The 20791-nt window shown below is 46.6% G+C and overlaps 2 protein-coding genes across 4 annotated transcripts in view; one reads left to right on the top strand and one right to left on the bottom strand.

Moving 5' to 3' along the window:
• LOC142584934 (solute carrier family 41 member 1-like) overlaps window positions 1-20791 on the top strand; it is a 268847-nt gene that overhangs the window by 147057 nt on the left and 100999 nt on the right. For 2 of the 3 annotated variants that reach the window (XM_075695294.1, XM_075695293.1), the window contains exon 3: window positions 12263-12425. In XM_075695294.1, coding sequence (XP_075551409.1) covers window positions 12263-12425 — 163 coding nt within the window. Of the gene's footprint in view, window positions 1-12262; window positions 12426-20791 lie in introns of those variants that run through there. The other variant, XM_075695295.1, reaches the window with a different exon arrangement.
• The window catches only part of LOC142584937 (uncharacterized), a 33896-nt gene continuing 23408 nt past the window's right edge, over window positions 10304-20791 (bottom strand). The window contains exons 3-5 of the mRNA XM_075695299.1: window positions 20252-20334; window positions 17139-17219; window positions 10304-10758 (exon numbers count right to left, since the gene is read on the bottom strand). Of these exons, the coding sequence (XP_075551414.1) occupies window positions 10595-10758; window positions 17139-17219; window positions 20252-20334 (328 nt within the window). The 3' untranslated portion in view covers window positions 10304-10594. The remainder of the gene's footprint in view (window positions 10759-17138; window positions 17220-20251; window positions 20335-20791) is intronic.

The following is a 20791-nucleotide window of genomic DNA, read 5'->3' as shown; positions in this document are numbered from 1 at the left end:
CGACGGCGAGCGGCGTCTTGACCGTGTGGGGCTCCTTTATATTATTATTATTATTATTATTATTATTATTATTATTATTATTATTATTATTATTATTAATGTTATTAAATGCAAATAAAACCATTCTACATCGCAGCTCCAAGTTTCCAGAGCCAGAGCGATCGGTGAGCAGACGTCTTATACTCCTTTCGAAACGAGCCAGTCGCTGGCAATTGCAGAACAGTTCAATTCGTTCGGCAAATTCGGCAGTTCGGCAGTTGAATTTCATCGGCAAATGGTTGGGAGTGCACCATTGTCCACTGCTGTTTGGGTAGCTCGGCTGAACGAAGCAAGGAGCTGGATACAGTATCATGGTTGATGGCAATGGCGCAATAGTCTGAGGTGGTGGCCGTGTGAGGGCCTCGTCCTACCTGAGAGGTGCATTCACCTCGGTATGGGCGACGGGAGGCGACACCGGCGGCGTCTGGCGCGCAGAAGTTAGAGCTGTGCAAACTTGCTGTTGTATGACTTGTCCAAGGTTCGCAGGCAAATACGAGGGTTGCGTGGCTGAACACGGCAGCGAAAACTGACGAGCGACGTCAGATCAGATGAACTCCTTCATCTCGAAAAGCAGGGAGTACACATTAGGAATGGTGGCCATGCTCGCGAGGGTGTCGTCGGACACAGGCATGCCACGCGCGAGAAGACGCAGTGTGCAGAGCTCGTCGAAACGCTGGCAAAGCTCAGTGACCTGATAAACATTGCCAATTTTTTTGATAGCCGTACATGAAACAACTGCGTCGGAAATGCCTCTCATGATGTGACGTAGCTTGACAGCCTCCGCCATCGTCGGGTTGAAACATGTCGACGATGTCGTCTATAGAGCTGGTGAACGTTTCACCACTGTGTTGGGATCGGCCTCATAGGCATTGTTCAGAGCTAAACTTGCGCGCTTCAGGATAGCCAAAAGATTTGCGATGATGATTTTCAAGGTAGCACACTTGCGAAGATCGGCTTCATGGTTTTAACTCGATAGCGTCAACAGCCCCGTCCGAAAGAGAATCCAGCGCCAGCGTCCCGCATCCCGCAAGCATCGTCGACCGCCGTTCCGGCAAAAATCATTTCCAATCACGCATACCTAACCAGACAATCCCTTCATATAGCGCAAAAAACTAATTAGTTTCTAAAAGTAAAATACGTGAGAAAATCATGAAGTGCGACTTGCACATAGCCTACAGACATGATAGTGTCGATGTCGTAATTTGAGTATACGATAAAATATAGTTCTAACGCGCGAAAACTCAAACACAAGCCTATTTGTCAGCGTTTCTAAAATTCATAGAGTGGCTATGGCCGCCAAGATTCTTGCATGCTAACATTCATAATCGGCTATGGCCGCCAAGATTCTTGCACGCTAACATTCATAATCGGCTATGGCCTTCGCGATTTCCGTGTGTCGGTACGTGCAAATCTGAAATACTATAAAGAGGTGCGCCCGGTTCATTGCAACACCTCCAGAGGGTGTTCGCCTCGGCCGGAAAGGTACATAAGCTGCAGTTTCCGGTAAGCGTGAGAAGCAGCCTGGGATTTTTGAATGCTTTCGCGTTCCACTTTTAAAGGCGAAGCTTAATCGTCCTCCAAATATTTAAACCACAGCTGGGCGATGCCAGAAATGTTGCTGGTGCTCGCTTGCTTGCTTCATACACCAAGGCGCGTACCAACTATGAGGGATTGGCCAAGAAGCCAGCGATTTAACGGAAAACGGTTATGTACGTGTGTGAAAACTTTTATTGTCTTTAAGGCGTGACACCGCGCGGTCATAGGAAAACATGTGTTTTGGAAGGGAGAGCAATCTAGAATTTAATTAATTGTGATAAATTTCATTGGAATTTTGTAGAATAATAAAAATTAAATTATTAAATTACCTAAATTGCAATGTGTAAATTATAAATAATACATCAGGATATTAACTAGGTATTCTTCTTCGTCACCAAGAAGCTCGCCGATGGCCCAGCAAATGTTCGTGTGCCTAATTTCCACAATAGAATTTGTGAAGCATCTTTACTGTTGATTGCTAATGGGCCGCAGGTTTATAAAAAATGATCGATGGTTTCAGGGCCCTTGCCGAAATGACATAGAGAGGGCCGCGCCAGAGCAGGCCTGTGTATATATAACTTAGGGGTGTAATACGGCATCTTATTTTGCGAGTGCTCTGCAGAACACTGGGCCAGTTGTTCAATTGTCAATTATCAGAACGCAAAGCTTTAGGTCACTACTCCCAAAAGACATTCGCGCTGAAGGCCTTACTCGCGTTTTTATATGTCCTGCGGTCTACGGGACTTCACGAAAGACTTTAAGAACGCCGCCCCCTTCCGCTCTATAGTGTAGGCGGTTTGTTGGTGCTCGGCTGTCTTTCTCTCTCTTTCCGTCTTCCACTCTCTTTCTCTCTTTATCCCCCTTAACTCTTCCCCCCGTGAAGGGTAGCCAACCGGAACTACCTCTGGTTAACCTTCCTACCTTTCTATGCGTCCTTTTCTCTCTCTCTCTTTTAAGTCAGTTATTCGGAATGTCTATATTGCTGAGTGTTTTAAAAGAAATTGTTTTCCAAATCTAGGCGCGGTGGTGTAAGCAGATGTTGGCAGAACATACATGACTGATCCATGTAGTGATGTGCGTGCAAGTGCGCCACTCTTTCATACGATTCCAGCCAATCTTCAACGTCTTTCTTATCGGTGTCAGGGATTCCGCTGCTACATGGCACCGGCACATACGATGGCTGGTGAAACTGGTGGGGATGTCTGGCTGGCATCGTCATCCATGACGGACGGCAGAGTTCGGTTGCGTCATTCCTGGGAGTGGGGGATGCAAGACCACAGCACCACCGCCAAAATATAATGCCGACAAATGACTGCACAAGACAGCAGCAGGCAACATTGGCAGCGTCTCAACTGGAGCAGCCCAGGCAATCTCGACCTCGCACCTCCCGAGCGACTAGCGATGTGGCTACAGCACCAGGCTTTCCTCTTCACTACAAAATACAGGTTGTCCCACATAGCTTGAGCCAGATTTAAAAATTAAATGCACTCCGGACGGGACAAGAATATAGCCTCATGTTTTCATCCCTGAAATAGGGAAGAGCTGGCAGCCTGCTGACTTAGCGTAATGGGGTTGGGTCAGGATGCAGCGTTACGGGGCAGGAATGATTCTGCAGTGACCTTCAATGCAAAAAGCGCCCTTTTATTCACCATCTGCTGCAATGCACATTTCGCATCGCAAAGGCACATTTTCCTAGGCGTTCTTGATCATATCAGTAATGGAGTAGCAGGCTTGACTTATCTTTTAGGCTCTCTGATGTTATGGTTGGTGTCCGGTATGCTTGATCCTTTACGTATCCCCTGAGAAAGAAATCGAAGAGAGTTAAATCTGGCGACCGTGCCGGTCCAGCAATGGACTCCCGCAGTCCAATGCACAGCTGCGGGAATACTTTGTGCACCCATTTGCAAGCATTCCTGCTGCCGTGCGTAGGAACACCACCATGCTGATGCCAAATATCCTTGGTCCTAGACAATGAAACTTCGCAAAGAAATTCCCTAAGCGCGCCATCAAGGATGACGGTAGTGCCACCGTAAATTTAACGCCGCACAATAACCAACGACTGGTATTGGTCTTCAAAAACCAGTGAGGCTTATCGTTGCTTCAATAGTGAGGGTTGTAGATGTTCACTTGGGCATTACGTGAGAAAGTTGCTTCATCGGTCGACAGTATTTTGTTGACAAAGCCTGGGTCCTCTTCTGTCTTGATTATAATCCAGTTGCAAAGTCCTTTCGATTGGGGTTTAAATTGCGGGACTCGAATATCTGGTGCAGATTCACGTAGTATGAATGAAGTTGCCTCTTCTTGAGTACTCCCCATTGTGAAGGCTTTGAGACTACGGCTTCAGCACCCACACTAAGCACATTTGCATGTGGGTCCGAAGAAAACTTTGGCAGAATATCTGCCTCCACGTCCTCTTCCAGGATTGCAGGTTTCTTCCTAAAATTCCTAGTCTGTCTCAGTGTTCCATATGCGCGCGCAATTGTCATTGTGCTCGGGCGCGCACTTACAGGCCAGCGTTAAAAGAGCTTAATTGCGCGCCTTCTATGTCCACTTGGCGCACCTAGAGCCAAAACTATATGCACTCTTTGCTCATTGGCGTAAGCCATATCTGCTGCTCAAAGTTGGTAGCAGGCCAGAAGTGAGAAGGAGAGCAAACGGGGCGACTGGGAAAAGAGACATCATCTGAAGACATCCGTAACTTTCATTGAATATAGCCAAGGTTTTTTTACAGTTAGTTAGGTTTGTGCCCTCTGATTTATCAACTTTTATTCGAGCCTAAGTTTAAAGTTGTAGCCTCATCGTTCAATTCCAAATCTACTAGAAGGTCATTTGTGTACAAAGTCAAAATAGTAGCAGCCGTCATCGCCTTCCATCGTTCACACACGCTTCGCCCGTACCTTCATTCAAGCAAAATCGAAATGCTGCTTTCATTCTTTCTTCTTTTTCGTAGCCATAGACGCTCTATCTTTTCGCCAACGCTCAGCCGCCAGCATGCATGTATAACGTCATGCGATAAGAGTCCCATGCCCAGATACCTACACCAGGCATAAAGGCCTGTCGCGGGACAGTCTCGTTGCAGTCAAACTTGTTCATCCATCGCAGGCTAGACAGCAGCACTCTCCCCCGCAACATGAATCTCGAACAACACCCCGGTCGCAGGCAAGCGCGTGCCGCTGCCCTCCATGCGCGCCACTCCGAACGCCCAGGCGTATTCTACGTAGACGTCTCGGGCCCTTCCCCCTCAGGTCACTTCACGGCCGCTGTGATCACCGAGGGTCACCACGTCGATGGCCTCTCGTTCAGAGCCGACACTGTAACTCATTCAGAGGAGGTTGCCATCGCTTTGGCCCCCTCCCACCCCACCACTCACACTATCTTGACAGATTCGCGCTCAGCCTGTTCTCGATACATCCAGGGTTCCATCACCCCGCTGGCGGCTAGTCTCCTTCGGGCCGCCTCCTGGCGTTTCAACCCTCACTCTATCAGCATAATCTGGACCCCAGGCCACACAGGTCTTCCCGGCAACGAGGCCGCGAATGCCGCTTCCCGCGCTTCTTTCCTCCGGGCCGCTGCCCCTTCATGTCCTGTGTCGGATCCTGGCAACTCGAGCCTCACACGCTACAGCGATATTCTGGATTATTATCGCACATCGCGCCGACTCTACCCTAACCCTGCACGCGGTTTGGCGAAAGCGGACGAACGACTACTACGCCGCCTTCAGACCAATACTTTCCTTAGTCCGGTGGTCGCCGGCACTTCATGCCGGAAATCTCAGGCACGTGCCCGACTTGTCAGGTCCTCGCCGATACCTTTCACTTTGTGGCTTCGTGCCCCGCCACTCCACTTTCCTTTTCATCCCCTTTCCCCATACCTACTAGAGAGGCTTGGGAGGAGTACCTGCTCGGCTGCTCTACCTTGGAAGCTCAACGTTCCTTGGTGGCGCGCGCCCAGGCAGCGGCCATCTCCAATGGCGTCCCGGAATAGCGGCTGCCACTCAGGCACACAGCAAGCCACTCTCTTATTAACTTCCTGAATAAAATGTTTCTACCACCACCACCGCCATAATAACAGCGCGCATGCACCTCGTCACGTGGTATTTTTTAACCTTGCGAGGGCTTTCATTGAAACGCGGAAAAAATACACGTGAGAAATGCTGTGTTGAAAACAATTTTTTCTCAAGGAACTCGCAAGTTTGCGTATTAGACTTGTGGTCTGCAGCGAATACATAAAAAGTTGTGCAATTAACCATACCTAATCCGGTAGTGAAGGGGAAAATAAAAATAAATAGCCTGAGTAACTCCAGGCTAGTGCCAACATTATGCATTCGGTGCAACTATCGTCAGGAGTCCCTTTCAATGTTAAAACTTTGGCTGAAGTTATGTGGGACATCTTGTGTTTATTATACGAAGAATTGATATGAAGAAGTGCGCCGCACATAGCTCCGCGACTTCCAGTCGGCGTCAGTCATGTAATAATAATATTTGGGGTTTTACGTGCCAAAACCACTTTCTGATTATGAGGCACGCCGTAGTGGAGGACTCCGGAAATTTTGACCACCTGGGGTTCTTTAACGTGCACCTAAATTTAAGCACACGGGTGTTTTCGCATTTCGCCCCCATCGAAATCCGGCCGCCGTGGCCGGGATTCGATCCCGCGACCTCGTGCTCAGCAGCCCAACACCATAGCCACTGAGCAACCACGGCGGGTGGCGTCAGTCATGTCCTCCACATCCATGTCAGACTTCTTTGTCATAATTGGTAGAGGTTTGATGGGTCTCCTGCAACCCTGGAATTGAGTAGCCGGACTGTTCCTGCGATCATGACCACCGATACCACCACGAGGTCACCACCATCTACTTCCCAGTATAACATATTCCCCGGCACACTCCATCAGTGAGACCCTCCCATCCTCAGCGGCACTGACGACCATGACGTTGATGACTGGCCCTGATCTTATGAATGCGTCAGAGTGAACAACAAATGGGAATACATCATGAAAGTAACCACCATCCCTTTTTACCTCACCGGAAGTAACCGCTTGTTGTTTCAGAACCACGAAAGCGATATCCCAAGCTGGACTGTATTCAAGATACAGCTCAGCGACGCCTTTAGTCGCCCTCGTTCGTGCCAAACAGCGCCTGCTGTCGCGCTCTCCGCAACCTGGTGAGACATTTACCAGCTATATCGAAGATGTCATCTACCTGAGTAAACAGGTCGATGCGTCAATGACCAAGGGCAATAAACTCAGACCTATAATGAAGGGTATTGACGAGGACGCGTTTCAGATGCTGATTTGCAAGAGCCTCTACACGGTTGCCCAAGTTATTTAGCTGTGCCAAAGCTATGACGAGCTCCGCCGACAACGCGTCGCCACCCACTGCCCTGTTCGAGATCAGGAATCGTTGTCTCACTTAACCTGACCCTTTCAAGATGCCCCCTTCTTCTGGCAGATCAAGACTTTCGTGCGGGAAGGAGTTACTTGCCAGCTCTCCCTCATCTCCATCCCAGCGGAGTCAAGTTTGTCCCTCAGCTCGACCCTACGACATGTTATACAAGAACAAGTGCCCAAGGTCCTTCGACAGGAGTGGGCGCCTCAGGTCAGCCTCCTATTGACTTACACCGAAGCCATCCCACGACCACGACCATCAACGTTCCGGGCGCCGCCTCCGATGCGTAGCCCTGTTTTCACCTCCACGCCACCGAGACCTCGAGTCCAGCGAGTAGTTCTTTGCTGGCTCATAGCGGACAATCGGCCCATCTGCTATTTCTGTGGTCTTCCCTGACACGTTGCACGCCTGTGCAGCTACCGTCTATATACTTCATCCACGTGATGACCCACGCACCGCTGCTTACGACCATTCGTTGTGTTACGCTCCAGACCGCGCTATACAGCGTCCCCACTCAAGCCTTCGACCAGATTCTGACCGCCGTTCTCCATCTCCCCATTGTCGCTCACTCTCCTCGATGCGTCACCATCCCTCTACCGCGGACACGGAAAACTAAGCAGTGCTTAGTTTTCACAACACATATTGACGTCGCTGTTGAAGGTGTCTCAGTGCTTGCCCTCATTGACACAGGTGCCGCCATATCTGTAATTGCCGAAAAACTATGCCGCTCCATACGAAAAGTCACGACGCCTTTTTTCAGGCTATTACTCCGCACGGCTACAGAGCGCATCCGTCTTGTGGCCATCGTGTGCCGTCATACTTGAAATTCAAGGAGTGCTCTACATAGTCGAGTTCGCCATTCTTCCCCACTGCTCCTACGATATTATTTTACGTCGAGACTTCCTCTTCCGTCACCAACCTGTAATTGATTGCTCGGGTGCAGAAATCGCCTTCTCTTCGCTTGGCAGTGCCATATCTTACGAGGTTTCGCTTTCCTGCGCGAATTTGTATCTCACCGACGACATTCAAATACCTCCTCATACATGCGGCCAAAGTAGCCTTCGTTTTTAAGTATTGTCACAGTTAGGCGAGTGTTATAGGTGATTGGATGTGCAGCATTCAGTTTGAGTGAAATGCTATGGTTGAGTTGGATCGCGACTAAAGTACTGCACGCACCCTATTAGGCGCCGCGAAACAGAGATGTGGTTTCTGTAAGATCCTTGTTCGTAAAGCAAGGCAAGCGATTTAATTGAGCCCTTCTTTTCAGGCTGCGACACTTGTGAACTCAACTTCATTAAGCGAGGGCGCTGAGCAGGAATCTTCAGCTCAGGACTTCGTAAAAGCAGATGTGTTTTTCTCAACTACCGTTGCGCTAGTTTTGATGAGATTGTTGGATTTAAACTGAAACAACAAAGCTTAGTGACTGTCTAAAGCGGATTTAAAATTTTCGTCACAATGTTTTCAAGAAAGAAACTGAAATATTTTAAATCAAAGCGTGCATAAGCTGCGCAGCAGCGTAACTCGGGCATAAAAGAGATATCATAATTCTCTATAAACAACTAATAATGCATCAAAAGCGGAGAAATTGAATGGAATGTACACCACTCTTAACTAAATAATTATTTATAGAGGACAGCATCTGAAAAACACTCGTGAGCATTTTAAGGATTTCATATAAGCTGTAACTTCAGACATAAAATCTGTCCGTTTGAGATGCCGTTACAGATGCAGCTTGCACAACTATTATATATAACTTCATTGCACAGTTGCGGATTGGTCAAACTAACATGCTTTTCTTTTTCTTTCTTTTTCTTGAAACTGATTTTTGACAATTTTTTGACGCAATCAATCAACATTTTTCTTCATAAAGTTTATGGAATTAAGCTTTTTTCTCTCGAAATTTCATTCCGAAAGGTTTTGATGTGGACTCAGAAAAAAAAACATATTTGTGCTTTAAAAATATTTCAATGGGAGGCACTGGAGCTGGCAAAATGCTAAAGCTTCCTCTTGGAAGGCTCCTCTCCAGGTTTGGACATTGAAGAAAGGGAAGTTATTAGCAGGGACCCATGCCTGAAAGTGATCAATGTTACGCGGAACACGCTGTTCCCTAGCTCTTTCCCAGAACCGCGTGTTCAGCATCATTGTTCCATCATCCGACGCACAAAAGGACTCGATTAGCGATTACGTTTGCATCGGCCTCATCACGAAAACCTCAAGTTAGGCCTGAAGTTGACTGCAGTCCTTCTGCAATGAAATTTTGGGAAGCGTTGGGAGGCTGGGGGACTTATTTACATTTAGCAAACTGTATACTCGGGGCGAATTCTTTCTTCACCTAATTGGTTACATAGCTTTCTTTATTTTCAGCATGGTGCTCTACAAAATGGTGCAAACCGTACTGATGTTTTGCTTTTAAAGGGGCAGATTTCTTTTGGCAGTTTTTATATTCGTGTACAAATTTCCGCTCGTAGTTCCATAAAACAAAAGTCGACACTACTTCCGAAGCCTACAACGCATCGCAACTGTTCATATAACGTTGTAGTGTTGTACTAGCTTTGGCGTTGGGGTGCTAAACACGAGGGTGATTGCGTTGCACTGCACGTTAGGCTGATAACGCCGGCTTTAGGAGCCGTGTTTCCATGGAGACGAAATGCAATGCCGTGTGTCCTCCTTTGGACGAACATTAAACGAACCCACGTGGTCAGAAATATTCTGCCAGTCCTCTACTAGTGCACGCTTCATAAGCATATCAGAATTTCCTCGCGCAAAACGTAGCATTCATTTTCAATTTACGTGCTCATACAGTGGCAGCTACAGATGTTCTGTGATTTTATATACCTTTCGTCGCTCAAGAATATTAGGCCAGTGCATGTATTTCTTTTAGCAAGTGATGTTTCTTCTAAGAAGACACACGGCACGGTTGAATGAATACAGATTCTCTCAGTTCATTGGCCGAACTTGTGCTCACGATGCAAGGTAACTTTAAAGACAAAAACTATTTGCGACAACTAGAATCGTTGAATCTTGCTTCTTGCCTAAATTGCAGGCCGGCAGTTTTACATACCTATGCTCTAATTCCTTAGCAATCGCTGGTGCACACAGGTGTTATAAATAGTGCAGCATTTATAGCGCCGCATATTCAATCTCATTAAATACACCAGTCTCAATTTCGAATTGACGACAATGTTCACATTTCAACGGCGGCAGTTCCGTCACAGTGGTTACGGACTCAAGGTAAGTCACTGTTACGACAGTATAACTATAATATAAAGTGAGTATGCTTTATTGTTACTGTGCCAGGCTAGACAACCGCAACAAGTACTTCCGAAAAACTATTTCTTGCGATTTTCAATCCAGTACATCAATTTTATGCCTCCATTGAGTTTTGTTAACCAACGATGTATATTGCATTTTGCAAATCACAATAATAAATATTGTCAGTCAAAAATTTGTGTACAAGCACCGTGCATACTTCCTTTCTGCAGAACAAGCTTTCAGTATGGAATGTGATACCAGAAAAGAAATTCCTTAGAGGTATAAAAAATATCCGCAATATAAACATGCTTTACGTCAGAATAGGCAGTTCCGGCTTTATTTGGGCAATTGAAATTGCATATTTTTTTATCATCTCGTCGTCTATCTACCTCTGAGGCATTGATAGTAGCAATAGTCGTATTGCGCAGCGCCATTCTGGCCGCGTGCTTCATTGAACTTTCCGAAACAGTTGTGAAACTCAAAGCGCCCGTCGTTTTTGTCTGTTAGCTGGGTTTTCCTCACATGTAATTCAAAGTGCCTTGTACCTGTACAAACAGAAAGAAATGCACTTTCAGTATGCAAAAAAAAATTTACTATTCTTCTTCGGAAGGCAACTGCTAATAGTCTTCCTTTGGTTGATTGTTCTATTGAGAACACTGGATTTACACTTCTGAATTTCGACCTTACCTAAACCGGTTTTACACCTAATTACTGAAAGCAGTAGGACAGAATGCTATGATTACTGTATTTGGGCACAATGGCGCAACCTTGGTTTTCCTGGAATTCTTAACAAGCTTCAGAATCTAAGTAATGCGCGTTCATATTTAAAACACCAGGATATCGGGTAAACCCAAAGAACCTCAGTCAACGGTCCTGAACATAGAAGAGAATTTGGCAATCGCTGCTCTTGACCACCAAAACAACGTAAACTCGGGAACTTGTACTTATATATTGACTCAATAGGTTTGTCATTTTAACTGTTACCCACCCGTTGTATCTCACAAGTCACTCAACAAGCACTAGTCGACAACGTGGCAACTATAAAAGACAAGCACATAACCCAAAGCCACGCTGTACTGTCACATCTACCCAAACGGTTACAACCCACACTTTATTATTTTTTTTTATTCTTCTGTCAGCATACTTCTGGGCATTTCTTGCCATCCGTGCAATTCCCTGCAGTGTTCTGTGGTCAAATATGTACCTGCTAATACCTCTACCTTTCAATAAATATATTTCACTTTTCTTGTTTCTTTGCTAAATTGTCCCGTTGGAATGATGCCACCATGGCTTGGAATCCCGCCAATGCTTGCGTGTTGCGGATAACCACGATTACCTGTTTAACTACAGAAGGCCGAAGGTTAAATACATTTATCGTCGTTGTTAGCAATTAAGGATTTCGCTCACTTCATTTTTCAGCTAAACAAATTAGCAGTTTTCTCAGTGGTAGCTGGGGCGAGAAGAGTTCGCTTTATGAGAAACTTCATTCAATGTTCTCCATTCTGCAATCATTTTATTAAGTTCTGCGCTCGTGGAACATCATCCAGTCAATTACTGTAAACGCATTATGTGCGGCAGAGTTTGAAGGCCTTAAATTGTTTCATTCCAAAGCATAGAGTACGGCCGCTCCAACTGCAATTCTTGGCATGAACTTGGGCAAGAGATCAGTGGTGCTTGCTTTAGGATGCCCGTTATGATAAGTTTACTCACTCTTGCGTCACGATTTCAATTTAGCAAATGTAATTAATTCCTCGGCAAACCGAAATTCTTCCCCAGGTCAAGAACATAGGGGGGTATGGAGGGCAGCTCTTCAGCAGCAGCATGAGCGCTGTCGAATTGTGGAAGACAAAAGTACACGCACTCTTTTCTAGTTCACTTTTGCTTTTAACAACAATTTCTTATACCTACATCAACTGTTCCTTATTACCGTGTATTATCATCCACATGAAAATTCTCCAAACTTTTTATCTGCAGCAGATCTCCTATTTTAATTCGCGTGTTTTGGCGCGAAGTGTGTATACCGCTGACCCCTATTTCTTTTCGTGACAGTTGGGCCATCCTCGATGTGGCAGAACTGGAGAGACATCGGCGTCCGACAAGTGGAAACATGAAAATGAGCGGCGCGGCATTAACCACGACTGCGCCTTGGGCATCTGCTCTCATCCAGCCGATGAAGGCGAACCCGACACTCCTTTTGCCTACGTGTCCTACGGTCAGTGCCTGCTCGGCTGTACTGTCCATCAAGGGGGGTCGACTCAATTGTCATTGTTAATTTCGTTGTGTGAGTGGCGGTTTCACAACAGTGTTTGGTCGCTTAAACTCTGACCTCTATTGGACCATGAGGGCCTGCCTAATTGGTCTGAGTAGATTGTTGGTGGACAAGCGTGTGCCTCTTGACAGTGCGCGTGCCCTTTTTATGCTATGGAAACGAATTTAAGGAAGGGGTCCGAGTCGTTTCGAGGGAGCAAGGAGACAGCTTTCAATGGCGCCACTTCAGATGCCCTTACTGCCCTCACGCCTTTCCTGCCTTCACGACAGCAAGGGCCGGCCGATCAGGCAGGCCTTTCTCCGAATTTTGGAACGCTTTAATCGGGCAGCTTTGAAGGAGCATGAGTTCCAGACTGAGGAGTTGTATTGAGATTTATACCGTACCAGTGGCACCCACGATGATAAAAGAAGAGAGGATAGTCTAGAGGACTTTGACATCCCACAAGTAACGGCGGAAGAAGTAAAGAAAGCTTTGGGAGCGATGCAAAGAAAGTGGGAAGGCAGCTGGGGAGGATCTCGTTACAGCAGATTTGTTGAAGGATGGTGGGCAGATTGTTCTAGAAAAACTGGCCACCCTGTATACGCAATGCCTCATGACCTCGAGCGTACTGGAATCCTGGAAGAACGCTAACATAATCCTAATCAATGAGAAAGGGGACGCCAAATACTTGAAAAATTATAGACCGATCAGCTTACTGTCCGTTTCCTACAAGCTACTTACTAAGGTAATCGTAAATAGAATCAGGAACACCTAAGACTTCTGTCAACCAAAGGACCAGGCAGGATTCCGTAAAGGCTACTCAACAATAGACCATATTCACACTATCAAGCAGGTGATAAAGAAATGTGTGGAATATAACCAACCCTTCTATATAGCTTTCATTGATTACGAGAAAGCGTTTGATTCAGTCGAAACCTCAGCAGTCATGGAGGCATTACGGAATCAGGGTGTAGACGAGCCGTGTGTAAAAATACGGAAAGATATCTATAGCGCTTCCACAGCCATCGTAGTCCTCCATAAAGAAAGCAACAAAATCCCAATAAACAAAGGCGTCAGGCAGGGAGATACGATCTCTCCAATGCTATTCACAGCGTGTTTACAGGAGGTATTCAGAGACCTGGAGTGGGAAGAATTGGAGATAAGAGTGTAATGGAGAATACCTTAGTTACTTGACATGCGCTGCTGATATTGCCTTGCTTAGTAACTCAGGGGACCAATTGAGAGGCATGCTCACTGACCTGGAGAGGCAAAGCAGAAGGGTGGGTCAAAAAATGAACCTGCAGAAAACTAAAGTAATGTTTAACAGTCTCGGAAGAGACTGTTACGATAGTTTACGATCGGTAGTTTACGATTGGTAGCGAAGCACCGCAAGTGTGTAAGGGAATACGTCTACTTAGGGCAGGTAGTGACCGCGCACCCAGATCATGCGACTGAAATAATCAAAAGTATAAAAATGGGCTGGGGTGCGTTTGGCAGGCATTCTCAGATCATGAATAGCAGGTTGCCACTATCCCTCAAGAGAAAAGTGTATAACAGCTGTGTCTTACCAGTACTCACGTACGGGGCAGACACCTGGAGGCTTATGAGGAGGGTTCTACTTAAATTGACGACGACGCAACGAGCTATGGAAAGAATGATGGGTGTAACGTTAAGGGATAAGAAAAGAGCAGATTGGGGGAGGGAACAAACGCGAGTTAATGACATCTAAGTTGAAATCAAGAAAAATAAATGGGCATGGGCAGTACATGTAATGAGGAGGGAAGTTAACCGATGGTCATTGAGGGCTACGGACTGGATTCCGAGAGAAGGGAAGCGTTGCAGGGGGCGGCAGAAAGTTAGGTGGGCGGATGAGATCAAGAAGTTTGCAGGGATGCCATGACTACAATTTGTACATGACCGGGGTATTTGGAGAAGTATTGGAGAGGCCTTTGCCCTGCTATGGGCTTAACCATGATGATGATTATGATGATGATGATGATGATGATGATGAGTTCCAGACACAACCGATCGACACCCATTTCTCTGCCAGCCTGTTGCCGCGGTTCCGAAACGTCTCGGCACTTGCCGTCTCCGACATGTTTCGCCACCTGCGCTGCAGCAAAGCGTCTTTGGCCGTGTGAAGCTACGGACTACGGCAGGAACCTAATTCGATCGGGGACTCCACAGCCTCGTTATAAGGCCGCTTAAAGAATACTGAAAGGGTGCGACGTCCTCAAGAGCATTGACTAACCGAGAAGTTCCGGTGACGACGACGGGCAACCACGATGCCAGCTGTGCAACCCCATCGTCCACATCGCTCCCGAGTGCTCGCAGAGATTCGGAGAAGATGGACGCGCCGCGAGGGGGCAACGTGATAGTCGAGGAGAGCAGCTTTACCCGCTCGGTAAACGAGGAAGCCTGATTGTAGGAGTACCGTCCGGCCGAGAATGTTGTAATCTGTCGCAAAGTCAGTCCCTGGCTTTGTCTGTTGCGAGCAAAGGAGACCGACTCAAAGTTACGGCAGCGCTCTTGCTTCGAGCACTGAAACTCCGACAGGGTTTCCTCCCTTCGGCGTGATTCCGCACCACCAAGCGAAGAAAGCGGCATACCGTTGCTCGTGCTGGATCACGTGCACGGTTAAGAAAATCAGAGGGAAGACGCAAGGTTGATAGAAGTTATGCACCATTTAGAGCCGCCGAATGTAACCGCTGTCGGAAAACTGAAAAGAACGGCACGGAGCTTCCGGTAAGTCAATGGTGCTTTGCACAGAAGAGAGAAAGGCTTTCATGAAGATCGCACGGCACTCGTTGTACAAAAGAGTTTAAAGTCGGAGGTTTTAAGGCACTGTCACGCCGACACTACGACGGACCATGTCGACGTCAAGCGCACATGGAGGAAAGTTCGTCTCCGTTATTTTTGGCTGAAGATGTTCTCCGATGCTAGCAAGTACGTCCCTCCTTCTCTGGCTGCAAGATTCACCAGAATCAATAGCTTGCACCCAGAAAGCCGGCCACTGTCGCCCCATTTGTGGCCTCGAAGAATGCGCGGATACTCCAGATAGATAAAGGCCAAGGCGCGCAACGCGGAATCGAAGACCACAAGAGAGTAGCCCACCGACTCCAGCATCATCCCAATCCAGTAAACGAAACTCGGCAGAAACGCAGCAGCGTGAATGTTGAACGGTTAAAACCCTGTCATCTCCGTCAGTGCTCCGATGGAGACGCAGAAGACGAGTCTGTTGAGGAATGCCGTAAGAAAAAATGTAATGTGTAATATTCGTCGTGCTGCGCGCAAGTGCAGTTCGCGTGCTGACCGGACGCTTGCCTCTTGTGATCGTGTGTGTGGAAGAGAAAGCCGTGATCGATTGCGCCAAGCCAACAACTCGGACGAGACCGAACTTTACTTCGGCCGGAGAACATCTGCAAGACAGTACGGGCCTAGAAGTTTTGCAGCTTACGATACAGCATTGATGTTTATTACAGCACTAGTGAATGAACGTTTGTTTAATTTGTTTGTGTTTCTCGATAGCTGGTTTTTTTCTGTTTTGTTTAAACGCGCTTCTTATATTTCTTTAATTTTATTTTCCCCCTTTCTTCCTTACCGCTACTTCATTTTTTTAATGAACGCCGCACATAATCATATTATGAAGGCTCCTTTCTTTTGACGTTCGAACTGCTTTGCAAAAACGAGCGGAACATTGTTTTTCGTAGAGCGGAGGTGTCGCGAAGGAAGTATGCCGCGGTCCCCTTTTTCTTTTTGAGACTGTTGGGTCTTCCTTGATGCATAGGAACCGGGCAGAGGTGTGCGTCGAAACGTGATAACACAAAAGCGTGTGGCCCGGGCAGCTGAAGCCCTTGCGCGGGAATGGGCAAAATAGCGCCTCGGACATGTGCTATTACCCGGCACCAATAGAACCTCACAGTCTCTCTGCGTACTTGTCGCGTGGTCGTTTCACGCTCGGCTATAGTATCCATAAGGAGGAGAGGGTGGGGGGAGTAGGGGAGGGGTGATTCATTTGTCATGGCCAATTTTGTTGTTTGCGTGGTGTTTTCGTGACCATGCCTGATTGCTTAAACATTGACCGCTATAAATCATGTCAGCTTGGCAGATTGGTCGAAGTAGACAATTCGTGGAGAAGTGTGTGTCTCCCGACAATGTGGAGGGACTCTCGGATCACGTGAAAAGCAATTGAAGGAAGGGGTCTGAATTGTTTTGGGGAGCAAGGAGGCAGCAGCTCATGGCGCCACGGATGCGCGGAGGCGAGCGCCATCTGGATGGTGTTGCAATGAACCGGGCGCGCCGCTTATGAATGGTAGGAACCCTGGAGGATGGGCTTGTGTTTGAGTTTCCGCGCAACATAATTAGATTTTTCTCGTATATTCGATTTATAATCCGACGCAATCTGTCTGTAGGTTGCGTGTTAGTCGTAGTTTGCGATTTTTCTGACGCATATTACTTTGAAAAATCCAATTAGTTCAATAACGCCTCTCCTCTGCGCGGAGGGACTGCGTGGTTGGTCGTACATGGTTAGGAATCATTTTTGACTCACAAGACGCTCGGCGCTGGACGCCGATACCGGGTTTTTTGCGACAAAGGACGCTTAACGCCATCACGCTGAAAATCATTGCCGCTGTTCCATGCATTGCTACCGCATCTGCTAGCCCGCTGCCCACTTACCAAAATGGTCCAAGTAAGTAAATACCCCACATTTTCCTTTTGGGTCGTAATGAATAAGAGTCAGTATTACATTTTTTTCTCCTGTAACAGAAAAGAAAGTAGGAATGTCGACAAAAATTTTAAACACATGCTTGTAAAGAACGTTGATGGCTTTCGCCACCACGATTCTAAAAGCTGCTATATTGTGATAATATACATTTGGATCACTAAACAGGAGTACCATGTTAAAAAAAATGATAATATAGCTTCTTTTAATAGCCAGAACACCATAGCTAGCTGCCCTTGGGCAATGTCAAAATCTCTACTACGCGTCTGGAGCCTCATAGGTAATCCAATGCAGGCACATTTGCATTGCGTTCTACTTCGTAAATAGCTTATTAGTTGTGCAGAAGTAAATAAGACAAAATAAATTATATAAATAGTTTATTCATAGTGCACCTTTTAAGCTTTTGTTTGCGGTATATACAGAACTGCATTTACCCCTGGTGTAGTTGCTGGAAAGTATGTGCGGCAGTACCCTACGTCCGATACCCCTTAGCAACGGGTGAAAAATTTTTCAACAATTTCAGAAGGGAAGATTCCAGCCTACTAGGCCACGGGATGAACAAAAATAGCAAATTGAGAGCTAGAATAGTGACATATTCTTAGCAGACAATTAGTTCTAAATGTTCCATCATGAATACCGCTTGGCACACGTACCTTGCAGCCGATTTATTCTAAAGAACAAATGAAATTACAAAGCAACCTCCGTTGCCACCCAAGTAGTCACATAACACGCTTTTGGAGGTAGGTATTTTGTCCCTAGGTTGCACTATGTACTTATGGGAGTACATGTACTATGTACTATGTACTCCCATAGCGTCCCCCCCCCAGAGAAACTTACCAGCGTATATATACTCTGTTTAATACATCAGGCGCAACACTTTCGAAGCTACACAAGAAGTACGGTCCCAAAAATTTATCACTCCGCGCGTTCCCCTCTATGCTTCGTTGCCGGCCAGCGTAAAATGCACTTGCGGAAAATCAGGGGGCGAATATACAGCGAGATGTGCTCCCTGCTCTTAAACCATTTAACTGCTACTGCCTTGCGGTTTCCTACTAACGGTGGCTAAATTTGCACCCTCTCTGTAGACGTTACGATACCAATATTTAATTACAACCAGGGTAACATGTGCAGGAGAAGCTGAAAGCTGCAAATGACTTCTAGTCCAAGGGGAAACTATAACGAAAAAAATAGACGACTTTGCTAAGAAGGAAAACGGAGTTGCGATAACGAACAAGACTTAAGAACTGTGGCATTGAGTGTTTTGTGTAATAGTCACTACTGTGGGGCGGCATGCTTCTTCATGAAACTCTTTATATTAGAAAGCCATCACTTGTAATTGAACTATCCCTAGGTGAGCGTGTATGTGTTCTACAATATTTTAGACGTCCTGCATTCATTTATTTGTTTATAGATTACATGGCCTTTTTTATGTCCATATTGCGGTATTGCTGCACGAAAATGTATATATACGTATCCAACAACGTCAGCTCTGCCGTGTATTTGCTAGTGAGGTAGAATAAACTGCAGTCCTGGCGTTAAACATGGTTTGTTAGTTTTTTAATGTTCTTTGTGGAGCTTTTCGAACGATCTTTGCATGTATTGTCAGTTATACGTAAACAAAAATAGGTTAATCTGTAAAGTTCTACAGCGTAAGCTGTTATGGGCTCATTGCAATAGCCGTTTTGGTGGGCGATGTTGGCCGCCACTGCCACCGCCGGACACCTTCGCAGCTATCGCCAGGCTCCAGCCCACTATGGGGGATTCACGAAGAAGTGGTTGGGTTGTGTTGGGGAAGAAAAGACTCACAGGCCTGAACTATACATTAATGAAAACTTGCGATGGGCATAACGCTAATGTAAAAGCGAGAGCCAACGTTTCGACAAGTAGACTTCTCTTTTTTGAGGCGACAAGTGACCAGAACACTTGGGGAAACGTTGGCTCCCCCTTTCACCTTGTTCTCGTTTTTCTCATCGCCTTGAACTTCAATATCCCGCCTTCCCCGTGTCTTCCACAAAAATATGTATATCATACCTGAATAAATCAAGCATGATAGGTGGCTGTCTCTCACCTGCCCGGTTCAAAAGAGGTGAAAATATATCATCCTAATCATCATCACCATGTGTATTAGCATGATATTGTGCCGTTTTTCACGCGATGCGACCTGCGTGCTGCGTTCGTGGACACATGCTCCTTTGGCATTGCAGTAGCCTTTTATAACACCAGCTGTCCCGACATGTAGTAGTTGCATGTTGGATGTAGCTGGACCTGTTTAACTCAAGCAGGCTAGGTGACTACTTGTCACCGCCCCGTATCAAAGGGGATGTAAATACATCATGATCATCCACTTCATCGTATCGTGCCACAGATCAAGGGTTGTGGCATGAGCGCCACGTAGTCTCGATACCTGTGTTTACTTACTCTTCGGTACATGTTATGGCATCTCCTCGCAAGGTACGAACCGCTGCTTAAGATGCCAATCGTAGAGCTTCGCGCGCGGCTTCAACCAGAAAACGAGAGGCTCAGCATACCGCTGTGCAGAGAGCAGCACAAGCCGTAACTCGCCGTCGACGACGGGTGGAAAGTTCAGATCGCCCTCGTCAAAACGACGCAAAGAGACCTCACCGCGAACACCCTCTAGCGCGTACAGCCGGAAATGCAGCTCGTATGGAGCCGCTTCTGCAGCTTACACCGTGACTGTGCTGGATGTGCACCACAGGCATGTAACTTGTTGAAGGCTTCGAAGTTTTCAAGTCTCCGTGATATTGCGAAGAACATTTCCTTTCATAGTCCAGACGTATTCTACATCTGCTTCCACTAAGCAGAGTGCGCACTGCATCCCTGCTCAGCTGGACAATTCGTGAGCCAACCTTTCGTGCAAGGCACTATTGTGACAGAAGATACATGCGAACAGGATAGGTGAGTGTTTAACGCTTGGGTGTTAAGCTTGCGTAATCTACTGCGGAATCATACTAAGTGGGTTTCTAGGATGTCATTGAATTTCATGTTTAAAACGATGGCGGCAGGTGTACGTTACAAGCACATAAGTTGCAGCTTTCTCCAGTCTCACCATTCCATTGTGATACTGTCATGTCAGGCGCCGTCGGAAAATGGGGGTCATCGCTTAGTTCTGCAGAAAGATTTTGTTTCTTCCTGCAAATGAATTGGAGAATTTATTCTTATGCAGAAACAAATTAGTGAGCGCATAAATGTACGCAATTGGGCTGGCGGGTTTATGATTGCGAGCAGTAAACAGCGCTAAACAACAGGCCGAAGAGAGGAGCACTGACCACAGCGCTGACTAACACTCAAGTTCCTTTATTCTTTCAGTCAGCATATATATAGTATTCGACCCCTATCTCAATAAGGGAGAGGCATAATCTCAAGAAGGTCGTCAGCAAGGCACGCCTTAGGTTGTTTTTCAGTGCCAGAAATAAGTTAGGTAGTCTGTGCCACCAATTCAGTCGGGTGACCGAGAACAGAAAGAAGGTGTGAAGAGCAGCACAAGCAGATGTTTCCTGTTGATTGTTGTGACTGTGTGGTTTATAAGATTCCTCTTTCATGCAAGCGTTTCTATATCGGTCAGAGCGGGTGCTGCATCAATGATCGC

Source organism: Dermacentor variabilis, chromosome 6 (assembly GCF_050947875.1).
Source record: "Dermacentor variabilis isolate Ectoservices chromosome 6, ASM5094787v1, whole genome shotgun sequence".
NCBI lineage: Eukaryota > Metazoa > Arthropoda > Arachnida > Ixodida > Ixodidae > Dermacentor > Dermacentor variabilis.
Note: the sequence above shows the minus strand (reverse complement) of the source record. Positions and strands in the feature narration are given on the sequence as shown.